Source organism: Podarcis cretensis (assembly GCF_951804945.1).
Source record: "Podarcis cretensis genome assembly, chromosome: 7".
Classification (NCBI taxonomy): Eukaryota; Metazoa; Chordata; class Lepidosauria; order Squamata; family Lacertidae; genus Podarcis; species Podarcis cretensis.
Window position 1 is genome coordinate 92938102 of NC_137176.1, and position 16500 is coordinate 92954601.

Below are 16500 nucleotides of genomic sequence, written 5' to 3' on the forward strand. Positions count from 1 at the left end.
AATAAACAACTACCTGACATTCAGAACCCACCTGAAGGCAGCCCTGTTCAGGGAAGTGTGAAATAGTGTATTTTTCATCTTTGTTGGAAGCCGCCCAGAGTGGCTGGGGAAACCCAGCCAGATGGGCGGGGTACAAATAATAAATAATAATAATAATAATAATAATAATAATAATAATAATAATAATCATCCCGTTAAGGCTTTGTTCTATTTTAGGTTTTTCTAATAAGCTTTTTGATTTTTTATTATTTAGTTGATTTCCACAAGATAATATTTATAGTCAATTACTTCTCGTTTCAGGGATTTTCACGGTACAGTGGTACCTCGGGTTAAGTACTTAATTTGTTCTGGAGGTCCGTTCTTAACCTGAAACTGTTCTTAACCTGAAGCACCACTTTAGCTAATGGGGCCTCCCACTGCTGCTGCGCCGCCGGAGCACAATTTCTGTTCTCATTCTGAAGCAAAGTTCTTAACCCGAGGTACTATTTCTGGGTTAGCAGAGTCTGTAACCTGAAGCATCTGTAACCCGAGGTACCGCTGTATTTCATTTGCTTTCTGCAATTTCTCAATTCCGTGACTGTCTTTTTCTATTGGTTTCCTGGGGTGTGGCCTCTGTCGCCTGCAGATAGCTTCTGGGAGCCGCAGGTGAGAGTTGAGCACAGCGAGGGGCTCCAAGGTAGACCAACGACCCCAGAAGGAGCAAGGTGTGTCCCCCACGAGAGGTCCCAGCCCTCCCCTAACCCCCTTCCCACACATCTTCCCTCCTACCCTTCGTCAATCAAGAAAGGGACGCATCATCTCTTCATCTACACAGCTGCATCACAGCCATGGTTTATTCATACTCACACACCAGCTTGAATTGCATCACACGCCCTCCACGGCTTCCATGGAACAGGCCATTGGACCTGCTCTCACCCAGTGGCAAATATCCCGTGTTGCATGCAAGCAAGCATCCTTTTCGCACGGGGCTCAGGAGCCGCTGGGAAAACCTACCTACTGGCAGGGATACTGCTTCACCTTGCTGCCCCCTCCATTGCAGCTGTGCCCAGAGCAGGCCCAGAGTGCCACCTGCAACCCCTTGGCCCATCACTCCGTCTTCTCAGAGATCCCTTTGGCATGGCAACTTTGGGCGCACAGTCTCCAGCTCCAGACCCACGGCAGAGAGCCCTGGGCTGGTGAAGAGGGAGAAGCACGCTCCCTACGTTTAGCATGCCCTTCCCACGGGCAGCGCCAGGGTATGCCCGCTTCCGGTTCTGCCACCTGTTCCTGTCCTTTGCAGATGAACAGCCCCTGCTGGCGTCGGAGCCACCGCCTTTCGGAGCCTCGCCCACGCTGTGGTTCCCTCGTCCACATTGCCGCAGGCTTTCCTCTCGTCCAGTCCCTGGGCTTCTCGAGCCGATGGATCTAGTAGTGGCCTCGCAGTCTGTCCATGAAACTGGGCTTGGCCGTTCGCTCCCTCGCCTGGTGGCGCTTTGGGGGCCCCTCTGGCACTGCCCGGGGCCTGGGCTCATCACGCGGCATCTGCTCCTCTTCCTTGGCATGGGGCTTCCTTGCCTTGGTGCCGCTGGCCTGGTGGTGGCCTCGCCTGGCGTTCCCACGCGCCTTGCCCGCCCTTGCCCGCTTCTCCAGCTCCCTCTGCCGGGCTGACAAGTACGCCTTCTCCCTCTCCACGATCTTGGCCTCCCTCAGCGAACGGCGCTCAAAAGCCTCCACGATCCGGGGGATCCGGTTCTCCGCCTGCAGCTGCATGGCCACCTCCTCCGCGGAGGGGTCCGGCTTTTTCTTGCCGGAGACCAGAGTGGCGCGGGGCCTCTGCTGCTCGCAGAAGAGGCAGGAGCACGTGGCGGGAGAGGTGCTGGCATCGTCGCAGCTGTGGAGCCGGGGAGCCTGCAGGAGGGGAAACCAGTGAAAAAAAGACAGTCAGAGACCCAAGAAATTACACAGAACTAAAGAAATTACCGTGCAAATCCCTAAAACGAGAAGTAATCGACTACAGAATAACAAAAATCAAAAAATAAACTAGAATTAAAAAAAGACTTAACGAGGTGCCGGCTACAAAACTCATTTCACTGAACTAATCAGTTTCCTCAGAAGGAAATAAAGAAATTATAAGATTTTAAGTGATATCAAATAAGCTCAAGATCAGAGCTGAAAATGCTTCCTCGAGTTTACAAAGAAAGTATGAAAACCTCAATGACAAGTTTTAAACATAGCCCTATTTAAGAGAATCAAGCAGCAGTGATAAGAAATTGAGGTTTTGAAGTTTCAAACAAACTCAAAAACAGGGCAGAGACTCAGACAAGTTTTAAACATAGCCCTATTAAGAAATTGAGGTTTTAAGTTTCAAACAGACGCAAAAACAGGGCTGAAAAGCTCCTGACTGCTGATGTTAAAGAATGATTTTTGTGATTCTATAGTCAATTACTTCTCGTTTCAGGGATTTTCACGGTAATTTCTTTTGTTCTGTGCAGGAGGGGAAAGGCAGAAGGGCAGGAAGCGGAGGCTCAGCGGGTTTAGGGTATGGTTACCAGATTTTTTCCAATAAATCCGGGGACACATATTTTTCTCTTTTCTTTTTAAGCTGAGTAGCAACAGGGAGTCAGTACTGGGGATGGTGAGGCAAAAGACCCTGGGCCCAAGCACACATGCATATTGTATAAAGGTGCAAAGCCCTTCTTTTGCACCCTCTGAAACATAAATGAGCAGAGATTTTTTTTAAAAAACTGGGCAATGGCACACCACCCACCTGTGACTCCCGATCCTTCCCCGATCTCCTGCCCCCTTCCCTCAGAAGGCTTGGGAGTCGTGGGCGGCTGGCCGTTCCCCAGTTTTATTAAAACTGCGCATTTATGTTTCACAGGGTGCGAAAGAAAGGCTTTGCACCTTGCCTGGCAGAGAAACCGTGCGCCTTGTGCCCCTCCTGGGCAGTGCCCGCCTGCCAGTGACTCCCAATCAGGGGACATTCCGGGGACAGAATTTGTCCGGAGACAGATTTGCAAATCCTGATTCGGCAGCCTCTTATGGGAGTTGTTTGTAGTCCAGCCATATCTGGGGAATCCCGACAGCATCCGCCCTGGGGAACGCCCTCCCATCAGATGTCAAGGAGATAAGGAACTCTTTGACTTTCGCAAGACATCTGTACAGAAGTTTTTAATGTGTGATATTTAATAATAATAATAATAATAATAATAATAATAATAATAATAATAATTTATTTGTACCCCACCCATCTGGCTGGGTTTCCCCACCCATCTGGGTGGCTTTCAGCAAAGATTAAAAATACATTAAAATGTCACACAGTAAAAACTTCCCTGAACAGGGCTGCCTTTAGATGTCTTCTAAATGTCAGGTAGTTGTCTTTCTCTTTGACATCTGGTGGGAGGGCGTTCCACAGGGCGGGCGCCACCACCAAGAAGGCCCTCTGGCTGGTTCCCTGTAGCTTTGCTTCTCGCAGGGAGGGAACTGCCAGAAGGCCCTCAGCGCTGGACCTCAGCGTCCGGGCAGAACGATGGGGGTGGAGACGCTCCTTCAGTATACTGGACTGAGACCAATTAGCGCTTTCAAGGTCAGCACCAACACTTTGAATTGTACTCGGAAATGTACTGGGAGCCAATGTAGGTCTTTCAAGACCGGTGTTATGTGGTCTTGGCAGCCGCTCCCAGTTACCAGTCTAGCTGCCACATTCTGGATTAGTTGTAGTTTCCGGGTCACCTTCAAAGGTAGCCCCACATAGAGCGCATTGCAGTAGTCTAAGCGGGAGATAACTAGAGCATGCACCACTCTGGCAAGACAGTCCGTGGTCAGGGAGGGTCTCATTCTGCGTACCAGATGGAGCTGGTAGATGTTTAACTGTGGTCTTAATATTTTGCTGGAAGTTGTCCAGAGTGTCTGGGGCAGCCCAGTCAGATGGGCAGCATATAAATAATAATATCATCATCATCATCATTATTCCCCAGTCCTTCCCTCTGCCCCCTCACCTGATGAGTAGGATCCTCTTCCTGGTGGCTCTTCATTCTGTGCCTGGTCTCAGCTGTGGGATCCATACTTGGACAGCCTCCTGCCTCTCCCCAGGAATCCCTTTCCTTCTGATCCAGTGATCCATACATAGCTGGCCACCCCAGAGTGCCTGGGCTGCCCCGATGCCCAGCCCCACGCCCCTGTTGCCTTGGCTGGGCTGGAGGGTCTTCGGCCGGCGTCTCCTCCAGCCACTGCTGAACTTTCAAAAACCGGTCTGGCACCTGCCGCCGGCAAGGAGGGCCCGTCCTTTCCCTCTGGCGGGGGGCACTTAAACCCGCTCTCTCCTTGCCTTCCGGCAGACCCGAGCCGTTCTCCTGCAGCGTCTCCATGCCCGCTGGCGTGTCCCTGTTAAACGCTTGACAGGCGGTGCAACTCTGGACATGGCTGATTCTGCAGCGAGGAAGGATCCGTGCCGAGCTGCTGACGGCCGTGGAGGGCCTGCTGCTCTCCTGCCGCCAATAGACGCGCTCCGACGCCCCACCTTTGCCAGTGAGACAGTGCTGGAGGAGCCGTGGGCATGGCTGGCAGCCGTGGGCATGGCTGGCATCTCCTCTTCCTTGGGTTGCACGGCTGTGATCCTGCCTCCTGCAGTTTCGCTCGGGGCCAGCGTGTTCCTTCCTGGGGTCCCTCCAGGGCCCGCTGGGGTCTACGGGATCTTCCTGAGGGGTCCCCAGGTCCTCACAGGGGTCAGACAGGCGGGCTTTCATCTTCTGGGAGAAGAAAGTGTCCAGTTTCTCTGCAGCGTTGCGGTTGAACAGGGATGCCCTCTCTATACCCAGGCTGGGCGAAGATCGCACGTGCGGGCACAGCGGCGGCTGATGCCCCTCGGGATCCTTCGGGTGGTTCCACACTGGATCCTTACAACCCCGGAGGTGTCTTTGGCAATCGGCGTGATCTGGCCTTCTGGGAGGTTTCGACTTTCCGAGGCTGCATTCTCGGATGGATCTAGAGAGCTCTAAAGAGAAGTGAAACCGGGAAGACTCAGTGAAAAAGTGTCTCCGATTCATGGCCTCCTAGTACATCTTCTTTCCACAACTGGGAGTCCTCCAGATGTTTTAGACTACAATACCCATCAACCTCAGCCTGCACAGCTTGGCTGGGGCTGGTGGGAGTTGTACAGTCATAGGTAAAGGTAAAGGGACCCCTGACCATTAGGTCCAGTGTGGCTGACTCTGGGGGTTGCAGCACTCCTCGCTTTACTGGCCAAGGAGCCGGCGTGGCCAGCATGACTAAGCCGCTTCTGGCGAACCAGAGCAGCGCACGGAAATGCCGTTTACCTTCCCGCCGGAGCGGTACCTATTTATCTACTTGCACTTTGATGTGCTTTCAAACTGCTAGGTTGGCAGGAGCAGGGACAGAGCAAGGAGAGCTCACCCCGTCGTGGGGATTTGAACCGCCGACCTTCTGATTGGTAAGTCCTAGGCTCTGTGGTTTAATCCACAGTGCCACCTGCACAGTCATACCTCGAGATAAATATGCTTCAGGATAAGTATTTTCATGTTGCGCTCCGCGGCGACCTGGAAGTAACGGAGCGCGTTACTTCCGGGTTTCGCCACTCGCGCATGCGCAGACGGTCAAAATGATGTCATGCGCATGCGCGGAAGCGGCAAAACGCCACGTGCAGACGCGTCTTACATTCTATTCAGGATGCAAATGGGGCTCCGGAATGGATCCCGTTCGCATCCCAAGGTACCACTGTAGTCCCTGTCAAGCATCTGGAAGGCATCAGTGTGGTAGAAAACTAAGTGACAGGAGGAGCCAGCAATAAATCACACTGTGCACGTTGGAGTAAACCCTTTCTTAGAAAGAACACGACCTGTACACACTTGGTGGCGTGTCAGGCCTGAGGAGCAGAGCAGCTCATCCCACGTCAGTCTTGCCCTATGGACCAGTTTCTGAGACCAAAGGTCCCTACCTCCATAGCTGTCAACTTTTCCCTTTTTTAAAGGGAAATTCCCTTATTCCAAATAGGATTCCTCACAAGAAAAGGGAAAAGTTGACGGCTCTGCCCTACCTCCCCAGGGCTTTTTCCAAGCAATTGGAGACTGCGCCTGCATGGTTCCGCCCACTTCATGCCACTTCTGGTTCTGGGAGTCCAGGTTGGAGGGGAGATTGTTGCCGTAGGACACCCATGATTCTTCACCAGCCTGACTCATCTCTACCCCTTGACCTCCCTCTTCTCCTGCTTCAGCTTCTGTCTCTGAATCTGGACTGCTCTCTGCCACAAGCTCTCCCTTCTCATCTCCAGACACCTCCTCCTTCTAGTCTTCTCCCTCTTCTCTTTCTGTACCACCACCACTCCCTGGGTTCTGAGCCTTCTTCCCCTTGGGGTTCCCCAGCCGGTTCATCTCCTCGTTCCTCTGCATCTAACAAGTCCAAAACACACCGCTTAGAATGGATGTCATGAATCCACTCCTTGTCTGAATCTGCCCTTTGGGGCTATAATTCAAAATAAATGCAGCAAAGCCCAGCAATTTGGGGCAGCAACAACGTCTCCTTCCTAAAGTCCTTCCAGTTCATGTTTATGGCTTCCTTCTTCCCTAGGTTTATAGTAATTATAATCATAATCATAATCATAATCATAATCATAATCATAATTTATTTATACCCCGCCCATCTGGCTGGGTTCCCCCAGCCACTCTGGGTGGCTTCCAACAAAGTATTAAAATACAGTAATGCATCAAAGATTAAAAGCTTCCCTAAACAGGGCTGCCTTCAGATATCTTCTAAAAGTCTGGTAGTTGTTTTTCTCTTTGACATCTGGTGGGAAGGCATTCCACAGGGTGGGTGCCACCACCGAGAAGGCCCTCTGCCTGGTTCCCTGTAACCTGGCTTCTCGCAGTGAGGGAACCGCCAGAAGGCCCTCAGAGCTGGATCTCAGTGTTTAGGAAAGGACTTGAAAATAAAACTGCCAATATCGTAATGTAAGGTTACCAGACGTCCATGTTTCCAGGGGACAGTTCCCGGATTTACAAATCAGTCCCCATACAAAATTCACTGAAGTTGAAAAGTGTCCCCGGATTCATTGAAAAAAATCTGGTAACCTTATCGTAATGCTATTATACAAATCCATTGTGTAATTAACCATATTTGGAATACTGGGCATAGTTCTGGGCACCTCCACTCAAATGAGCTGGAAAAAGTTCAGAAAAAGGCCAAGAGGAAAGGTTGCAGTGTTTGGGACTTAACAGTTTAGAGAAACCATCCCAAAGGAACAGAAAAGACTTTTTATGTATGTGGTAACAGTAGCCAAGAGTTGGAAAGAAGAACGAGTCCCTATCAGATAGGAATGGCAAATTAAGCTGTTAGACTATGCTGAAATGGCAAAACTGACCGGGAAACTCAAGATACCAAGAAGACAAGAAATTCAAGAAAGAATGGGTAAAGGTTTATACAGGTTGCAGACCGCCGAAACCCGAAAGTACCGGAACAGGTTATTTCCCGGTTTTTGGCGGTCTCACATGCGCAGATACGCTAAATTGCGCTTTGTGCATGTGCAGAAGCACTGAATCACAACCCGTGTGTGCTCAGACGCACAGACGCAGGTTGCGAACGCTGCGGGTTGTGAATGTGCATCCGGCATGGATCACATCCGCAACCTGAGCGTCCACTGTAATTTCTTTAGGAGACCACTGTAAGCAGAAGAAAACATTAGCAGGATTTTACAGTAATACCGCTTGTAATGTAACAAATATTATGGATAATATATATGGATGGGTACAAAATAGAGACTATGAAATAATATGCAGTTGGAAATGTTGACAATAGGACCCATGAAATGGATGGGGGAAAGTTGCAAGATTCAGAGAAATCTCATTTTATTGATATGCATTTGGTATTGTAATTGATTTGCATTTGTAAAATCAAATGAAAATGATTTTTTTTAAATAGAGAAAATATATATATATATTTTTAAATAGAGAAAATATGAGAAAGAAGCAACATGATAGAAGTTTAGAGGTCCCAGGCCCTAAGGAAGCCAGACTATCCTCCCCCAGGGCCAGGGCCTTCTCAGTGATGGCTCCGACCTGGTGGAATGCTCTGTCCCGTGAGACCGGGGCCCTGCAGGATTTAACCTTCCATTGGGCCTGTAAGACAGAGCTATTCTGCCTGGCCTTTAATTAGAATTCAGCCTGATCTTTTATTCCCCTTCCTTCCCTTTTTATGAAGATTCCGCGCTCTGGGATCCCGCAGCTAATTCTCCCCTGGACTCCTCGCTGGCCCAAATAGGACTAATTTAGCCAGCTAGCCCTGGGGATCATCTAATGCTTATTGGATGGATTTTCCCCCTAAATTGATTTTCGAATTCTGAATTTATTGTTATTCATGTTTTATACTGTATTTTATGCTGTTTTTGTTGCATCAATTACCGTATTTTTCGCCCTATAAGACGCACTTTTCCAGCTCCAAAAATGAAGGGGAAATGTGTGTGCGTCTTATGGGGCGAATGCAGGCTCCTTGGCTCCAGAGGCTTCGCGTTGCTTCTGCTGAAGCCAGGAGAGTCTGCTCTTTGAGGCTGGCGGTGGGGGAAAGCAGCGCTTCCCCCCCCCCCAGCCCCAGAGGCTCAGGGGGCAGCAGGAAGGCTTTGCGCGAAGCCTTCCTGCTACTCTCCAACCCGGCTTGGAGGCTGGCGGTGGGGGAAAGCAGGCTTTTCCCCAAGGAGGGAGAAGGGACGGACTGGCGGAGTCCGTCCCTTCTCCCTCCTGTGGGCTTTTGCGGGAGATGGGGGAATTCCGCCACCTCCCGCAAAAGCAGGATTTCCCCCCCTGAAAACTAGGTGCGTCCTATGGGCCAGTGCGTCCTATAGGGCGAAAAATACGGTAAGTGTTTTAAATTTGTTGTTAGCTGCCGAGCCCAGTTTTTGAACGAGGAAGGGCGGGGCATAAATGAAAAATTACTACTATTATTCTTAGAAGTCTATTATTATTATTATTATTATTATTATTATTATTATTATTATTATTATTATTAAATTTATACTCCACCCATCTGGCTGGGTATAAACTTGGGAATGGCGTGGCATGGGGAAAGTGGACAGAGAACAGTTTTTCTCCCTCTCTTAAGACATTAGAACTTGTGGACTTCCCATGAAGCTGAATGTTGGAAGATTCAAGACCGTTAACCTCTAGAACTCCCTTCCTCAGGAGGTATTGATGTCCACCAACCTAGATGGCTTTAAGAAGAGGATTGGACAAATTCCTGGAGGAGGAGAGGGCTATAGCCAGGGCGCCTCTGCTCTGCCTCCACAGTCGGAGGCAAACCACAGGAGGGGGAGCGTTGCTCCTGTGTTCGAGTCCTGCTTGTGTGCTTCTCACAGGTATCTGCTTGCCCACTGTGAGAACGAGATGCCGGACTAGACGGGCCAAGCTCGTTGGACATAACATTATGATGGCTGACTGGGAACAGTTATGGACCACAGGCATGAAGTTTACGGCATGTACTGCCTTAAGAGAGAATATAATGAAAATGATGTACAGGTGGTACATGACACCAGTCAAGCTTGCAAAAATTTATCATTTGCCCGATAATAAATGTTGGAAATGTAAAGAGATTGAAGGTACATTCTTTCACCTTTGGTGGACGTGCCCAAAGATTAAGACCTTCTGGGAGATGATCTATAATGAAATGAAAAAGGTATTTAAATATACCTTCCAGAAGAAACCAGAGGCCTTTCTCCTGGGCATGGTCGGCCAATTGGTGCGAAGGGAGGATAGAACTTTTTTTATGTACGCCACAATAGCAGCAAGAATACTCATCGCAAAGTATTGGAAGACTCGAGATCTACCCACCCGGGAAGAATGGCAGATGAAGGTGATGGAATACATGGAACTGGCTGAGATGACTGGCAGAATCCGGGACCAAGGAGAAGAGTCGGTGGAAGAAGATTGGAAAAAATTCAAAGTTTATCTTCAAAAATATTGCAAAATTAAGGATTGCTAGAAAGATGCTGGGAAAAGGAAATTATGTGGTTTTGGTATAAATGACATAAAGGATTAAGTAAAAATGAGTTGGTGAAAGAGAGAATGTAAAATTATAGTATATTAAGACAAATTATTAAGATAAAAATAAGGTTGGAAGGATTTGCTGAAACAACAAATTGAATTAGAATACAAAAATGGGAGGTGTGAGGAGGTCAAGGAAATAAGTGAATGTAAGCAAGCGATGTACAGGTTTGACTTGTTTTTTTAAAAATCTTTTTTCTTCTGTTTTCTGATTTTTGATGATTTTTTTTATTATTGATTGTTATTATTTTCTCCCCCCCCCCCCCGTAATCTTTAAAACCTTAATAAAAATTTATTAAAAAAAAAAAAAATAGACGGGCCAAGCTCTTCTTGGGCTTACCAGAAATAATGGAGGCCGTCGAAATCTCACGATCTCCCCACGGCCTGCTGGCATTGTTGACGTAGTCCTGGTCAGTCTCCCAGTCGTCCTCCTCCGTGCCGTGAGAAAACCGCCTGGTCTGCTCTGGCCGCCTGTGGTCCCCGCTGCTCCTGCAGGCGTTTGGAGACCGGCCGGCCCAGGGACACCCGGTCTGGGCCATGTGGGAAGACCAAGAAGCCCTGGCACTCGGCCACGAGTTCAAGGCTGGTTGCACCGAGAGCTGGGCAAACCGAGCACGGCCTCCGTCCCAGCCCAGGTTGGTAGAGTCTGCCCACTGTGATGTCAGTGCGCTGTCACGCGTGGTTCTTCTGCACAACACTCCGCCAGAGCTGCATTCTTTGGAGGGGGGTATGGCGCATATTGGAAGGACCGCCGGAGTCCTCGGTTTTGTCAGCTGTCTGGCTTTGCCAAAGGCTGTTGGGGAGGGCTTGAAATGGGAGCATGGAGGAGTTGGAAGAAGAACAGAAGGGCAGCCCAATCGTCCAACGTCTCATTCTGCCCCTGTTCCCTTTTCTGGCCACTTCTGGGTTGCGGTGATGTGTGTTTGCGAGGTTGCGCAAATACTGAATGCAACCAAAACAGCATAATGGTACCTCTGGTTGCGAATGGGATCCATTCCAGAGTCCCGTTCGCAACATGAGCAGAACGCAACCCACGTCTGCGTGTGCACGGGTCGCGATTCCCCTCGTCTGCGCATGCACGTGAGGTCATTTTGCGCATCTGCACATGAGCGAGCGGCGACGGGACGCAACCTGAAAACGCTCAACCTGAAGCAAACGCAACATGACATATGACTGTAGTTGCATGCAAACTTCCATTGTGCATCCTCTTCCATGTTGCACCTCTCCTAAGGACTCCTCTGTGTGGGAATGTTAAGGATAGTAGGAAAGGATCTATTAAATCAGTCTTATCCTTTCTTCACTCATGCTAGGAAGTGATGTAGCAGAGCAGTCTCCCCTCAATATAGCTTGGAAGTTAGTTTGCAGATACGTTTGAACCTCTTTGTTGTTGTTTAGTCGTGTCCAGTTCTTCGTGACCCCCTGGACCAGAGCACGCCAGGCCCTCCTGTCTTCCACTGCCTCCCGCAGTTTGGTCAAACTCATGCTGGTAGCTTCCAGAACACTGTCCCACCATCTCGTCCTCTGCCGTCCCCTTCTCCTTGTGCCCTCCATCTTTCCCAACATCAGGGTCTTTTCCAGGGAGACTTCTCTTCTCATGAGGTGGCCAAAGTCTTGGAGCCTCAGCTTCACGATCTGTCCTTCCAGTGAGCACTCAGGGCTGATTTCCTTCAGAATGTGTATCTGAAGAAGTGTGCATGCACACGAAAGCTCATACCTAGAACTAACTTAGTTGGTCTTTAAGGTGCTACTGGAAGGAATTTTTTGTTTTGTTCCTTCAGAATGGATCAGTTTGATCTTCTTGCAGTCCATGGGACTCTCAAGAGTTTCTTCCAGCACCATAATTCAAAAGCATCCATTTTTCGGCGATCAGCCTTCTTTATGGTCCAGCTCTCACTTCCATACATCACTACTGGGAAAACCATAGCTTTGTCTATGCGAACCCCTTAGTTAAGATTATTCTGCCCTGACACTGAGGTCCAGCTCTGAGGGCCTTCTGGCGGTTCCCTCCCTGTGAGAAGTGAGGTTACAGGGAACCAGGCAGAGGGCCTTCTCGGTGGTGGCACCCGCCCTGTGGAACGCCCTCCCATCAGATGTCAAAGAGAAAAACAACTACCAGACTTTTAGAAGACATCTGAAGGCAGCCCTGTTTAGGGAAGCTTTTAATGTTTGATGCATTACTGTATTTTAATATTTTGTTGGAAACCGCCCAGAGTGGCTGGGGAAACCCAGCCAGATGGATGGGGTATAAATTATTATTATTATTATTATTATTATTATTATTATTATTATTATAAAGACACAAGAGTCTTTCTGAGTGAAGCAGCAAGAAGTTTGCTCCCATGTCAGTTCACGATTTGATCCCTGAAAGGCAGGCTTGAGTTAATAGTTACACGACAAAGTCTGAGTCTCATATGGAGGCCAAGAGCCAGCAGACAGCAAAATTTACATTAATAGAAGAAAATGGCTGCAGGAGAGCAGCATGGCAGCAAAAGAGAGAAGACAACACTGGAACAAGACAACTTGAAGGCTGAGAAAACGGCTGCATGACTCTGCTGTTTTATGGAGTCAGCCAGAGCCAGGCGCATCTCCCAGGTCACATGCAGGGGGAGAATGCTCCAGACCTGAATGGATGTCTCCCTGCCTGTGCCCATTCTAGGGAAAAAAGGAATGTTGCATTTGACTGTAGCAATGGATTACATCCCACACTAGGGACGCAGGTGGCGCTGTGGTCTAAACCACTGAGGCTCTTGGGCTTGCCGATCAGAAGGTCGGTGGTTCGAATCCCCGCGACAGGGTGAGCTCCCATTGCTCGGTCCCAGTTCCTGCCAACCTAGCAGTTCGAAAGCACGCCAGCGCAAGTAGATAAATAGGTACCGCTCCAATGGGAAGGTAAACGGTGTTTTCGTGCGCTCTGGTTTCCATTACGGTGTTCTGTTGCACCAGATGCGGTTTAGTCCTGCTAGCCACATGACCCGGAAAGCTGTCTGTGGACAAACACCGGCTCCCTTGGCCTGAAAGCGAGATGAGCGCTGGAACCCCTAGTCGCCTTTGACTGGACTTAACCGTCCAGGCGTCCTTTACCTTTTTACATCCCACACTAATAATAATAAATAATAACAAATTTTTATTTATACCCTGCCCTTCCCGGTTCAGAAAACCAGGCTCAGGGCAGCTAACAACAAATTTAAAACACTTAATTGATGCAACAAAAAACAGCATAAAATACAATATAAAACGTGAATAACAATAAATTCAGAATTCAAAAATCTATTTAGGGGGGAAATCCATCCAATAAACATTAGATAATCCCCAGGGCTAGCTGGCTAAATTAGTCCTATTTGGGCCAGCGAGGAGACCAGGGGAGAATTAGCTGTGGGATCCCAGAGCGGGTAATTTTCATAAAAAGGAGAGAGGGAGGGAAGGAAGAGGAATAAAAGATCAGGCCAGGTTCAAATTGAAAGCCAGGCGGATTATTAATAATAATAATAATAATAATAATAATAATCTTACAGGCCCTGCGGAAGGAAGTTAAATCCTGCAGGGCCCTGGTCTCCTGGGACAGAGCATTCCACCAGGTCGGAGCCATCACTGAAAAGGCCCTGGTGGAGGATAGTCTGGCTTCCTTAGGGCCCGGGACCTCTAAATTATGATTATTTATGGACCTTAAGGTCCTCTGCGGGGCAGACCAGGAGAGGCGGTCCTGTAAATGAGAGTGGACCATTGCTCTCTGTCTCCTTTTAGGAAGAGACTGGCACCAGGATCTGTCCCATCTAGCAGGGGAAGGAGAGCATAATAATAATAATAATAATAATAATAATAATAATAATAATTTATTATTTGTACCCCGCCCATCTGGCTGGGTTTCCCCAGCCACTCTGGGCGGCTTCCAACAAAGAAGAAAAATACACTAAAATGTCACATATTAAAAACCTCCCTGAACAGGACTGCCTTCAGATGTCTTCTGAATGTCAGGTAGTTGTTTATCGCTTTGACATCTGATGGGAGGGCGTTCCACAGGGCGGGTGCCACTAACGAGAAGGCCCTCTGCCTGGTTCCCTGTAACTTGGCCTCTTGCAGTGAGGGAACCGCCAGAAGGCCCTCGGAGCTGGATCTCAGTGTCCGGGCAGAACGATGGGGGAGGAGACGCTCCTTCAGATATACTGGATCAAGGCCGTTTAGGGCTTTAAAGGTCAGCACCAACACTTTGAATTGTGCTCGGAAACGTACTGGGAGCCAATGTAGGTCTTTCAAGACCGGTGTTATATGGTATCGGCGGCCGCTCCCAGTCACCAGTCTGGCTGCCGCATTCTGGATTAGTTGTAGTTTCCGGGTCCCCTTCAAAGGTAGCCCCACGTAGAGCGCATTGCAGTAGTCCAAGCGGGAGATAACCAGAGCATGCACCACTCTGGCGAGACAGTCTGCAGGCAGGTAGGGTCTCAGCCTGCGTACCAGATGGAACTGGTAAACATAGCCCTATATTCCTAAAGACAGGCAAGGAAAACATTTGAGTGTGCTGCAGCCGTTCCTAGGTTTTGGAGGAACGTTGAGTTCCAAGGGGAAACGAAAGGATTGCCTCCTTACCAGATCAGACCCAAAGCTCATCTAGTCCGTTCCTTTTCAATCTGTGGGGCGGTGGGGGATGTTTCTGGAAAGCCCCCTTTACTGTGAAAAAGTACCCCCATAACCCTTTGGGCTAACCAGAATGGGCATAAACCTGCCCTCAAAGGGGTGTACCTATTGTTGGATTGCATTGCAGATCTGGGCCTTTCTGATTGTAAGCTCCTTGGAGCAGAGACCTTGCAGAGCACCACTCTAAATAACAACAGCAGTAAAAGTGCAGGGAGATTTGTGCCAGCTCACATCTGCTCAGGCTCTCCAGGAAGAACAGCAGTACTTCTCTGTTTGGGTCACAGCCTGCTCTAGAACTGGCACAGAGTGGTTTCCGATAATCTATGTTTACCCTTGAAATACATTTATGATGTTTGGTATCAGGGCCGGCCCACCCATGTGGCAAGGTCAGGCAGCTGCCTCAGGCGGCAAGGTCCACTGGGGCAGCAGGTCCCAATGTCAATCTTTCTTGCCTCCTTGTTCCTGCTGTCAATCTTCCCTCGCCCCTTCTTCCCTGGAGGGGGGGGATACAATTTTGGGGTCTGCCTCAGGTTCCAAAATGTCTTTGGCTGGCCCTGTTTGGTGTAAGTCAAGTCTAAATTATTATTATTATTATTGTTGTTGTTGTTATTATTATTATTATTTTGTATACAGTACTGCCATTGATCCAAAGATCACAAGCCGGTTCACAACATAAAGCCTTAAGGGTGTTTAAAATTGTGTACGCTTGGAAAACATTGGCAGCATTAAAATAAATTCAACAGTATAAATAAGTTTTGATGGATGTAATAATGGAATACTGAACACTTCATTTTATATAAAATATGCAGGGATTTATGTTATGCAAAACGAACCAAGGAAGGAGTGGAAGGGAAGTCATTGATATTTGAAGGTTGTTTAAATGAATACTCTAAATTGTAAAACAGGAAAAAATGAATAGAAATATTTTTTTTTTTAAAAAAAGGATGTTAAAAAATTGCAAGATGGAAAGGCAGGGCGACGAAAGAAGAATGGCAGAGAAATTTAATGGGCTAAGCAGAACTGGATAAAACGACAGGAAGGATTTGAAACCTGCGGGACCAGAGACTTACGGAAGATTGGAAGAAACATATGAACTATTTGAAGAGCAACTGTAATCAACAAATAACACTAGTAGGATTACAAGAAGTCTTGTAAGGAGAAATATATGAAATATTGCAAAGAAGAGAGACATTAGTTATGAGATTTAAATGTAATAGTGAGAGTAAGAAATATATATTAAGTGAAAAGATTGGAAAAATTTCAGATGTGATCGATGGAAGTCAAAAAAATAGTATAAGATATAAAAGTATGTTTAATAATTGTTGAAAATGATATGTTAAAAAAATTATAAAAAATATTTTTTAAAAAGATGGGAAGACAGGGAGAGCCCCCCCTTTGTTACCCAAACAAGGCAACCTCTGAAGCCCCCCTGCACCCCCACTTGGAGGGTACAGTGTTTCGGGTGGAAATAGTCTCCCAGTCTAGCCAACCTCACAGGGTTGTTGTGGGGATATAATGAGGAGGAAGAGAACCATGCAGGCCACCTGAGCTCGTTGGAGGAAAAGATAGTATACACATGTAATCAATCAATCAATCAATCAATCAATTAACAAACAAAGCTGCTCAGGAGGGGCTGCCTTACTGAATGGGGGCGGCGTTGTCAAGTCTTCCTGCCTTCTGATCCGCGCAAAGCTCTGCAAAAAACCACAAAGGTTCAGGTAGGTAGCCGTGTTGGTCTGACGCAGTTGTAATAATAATAATAATAATAATAATAATAATAAATTGTCCAGTAGCACCTTATAGACCAACTAAGTTTGTTCTGATATAAGCTTTTGTGTGCATGCACAATGGA

The 16500-nt window shown here is 48.0% G+C and overlaps 1 protein-coding gene across 1 annotated transcript; it reads right to left on the reverse strand.

Annotated features, from left to right (window-relative positions):
* Positions 1 to 799: 799 nt before the first annotated feature.
* LOC307220400 (uncharacterized protein) lies at positions 800 to 10658 on the reverse strand. The gene is made up of 3 exons (XM_079984358.1): positions 10360 to 10658; positions 3978 to 4972; positions 800 to 1887 (listed from the first exon to the last, which is right to left on the reverse strand). Exons 1-3 carry the CDS (start codon positions 10556 to 10558, stop codon positions 1405 to 1407), a joined length of 1677 nt encoding a protein of 558 aa, XP_079840484.1. The 5' UTR covers positions 10559 to 10658; the 3' UTR covers positions 800 to 1404.
* Positions 10659 to 16500: the final 5842 nt, after the last annotated feature.

Coding starts and splice junctions, on each gene's coding strand:
- LOC307220400 (XM_079984358.1), bottom strand. CDS start 10,558: ATGGCCCAGACCGGGTGTCCCTGGGCCGGCCGGTCTCCAAACGCCTGC. Junction 4,973..10,359: donor GACGGCCTCCATTATTTCTG/GTAAGCCCAAGA, acceptor ACTTCTCTTTAG/AGCTCTCTAGATCCATCCGA. Junction 1,888..3,977: donor AAGAGGATCCTACTCATCAG/GTGAGGGGGCAG, acceptor CCCCTCCTGCAG/GCTCCCCGGCTCCACAGCTG.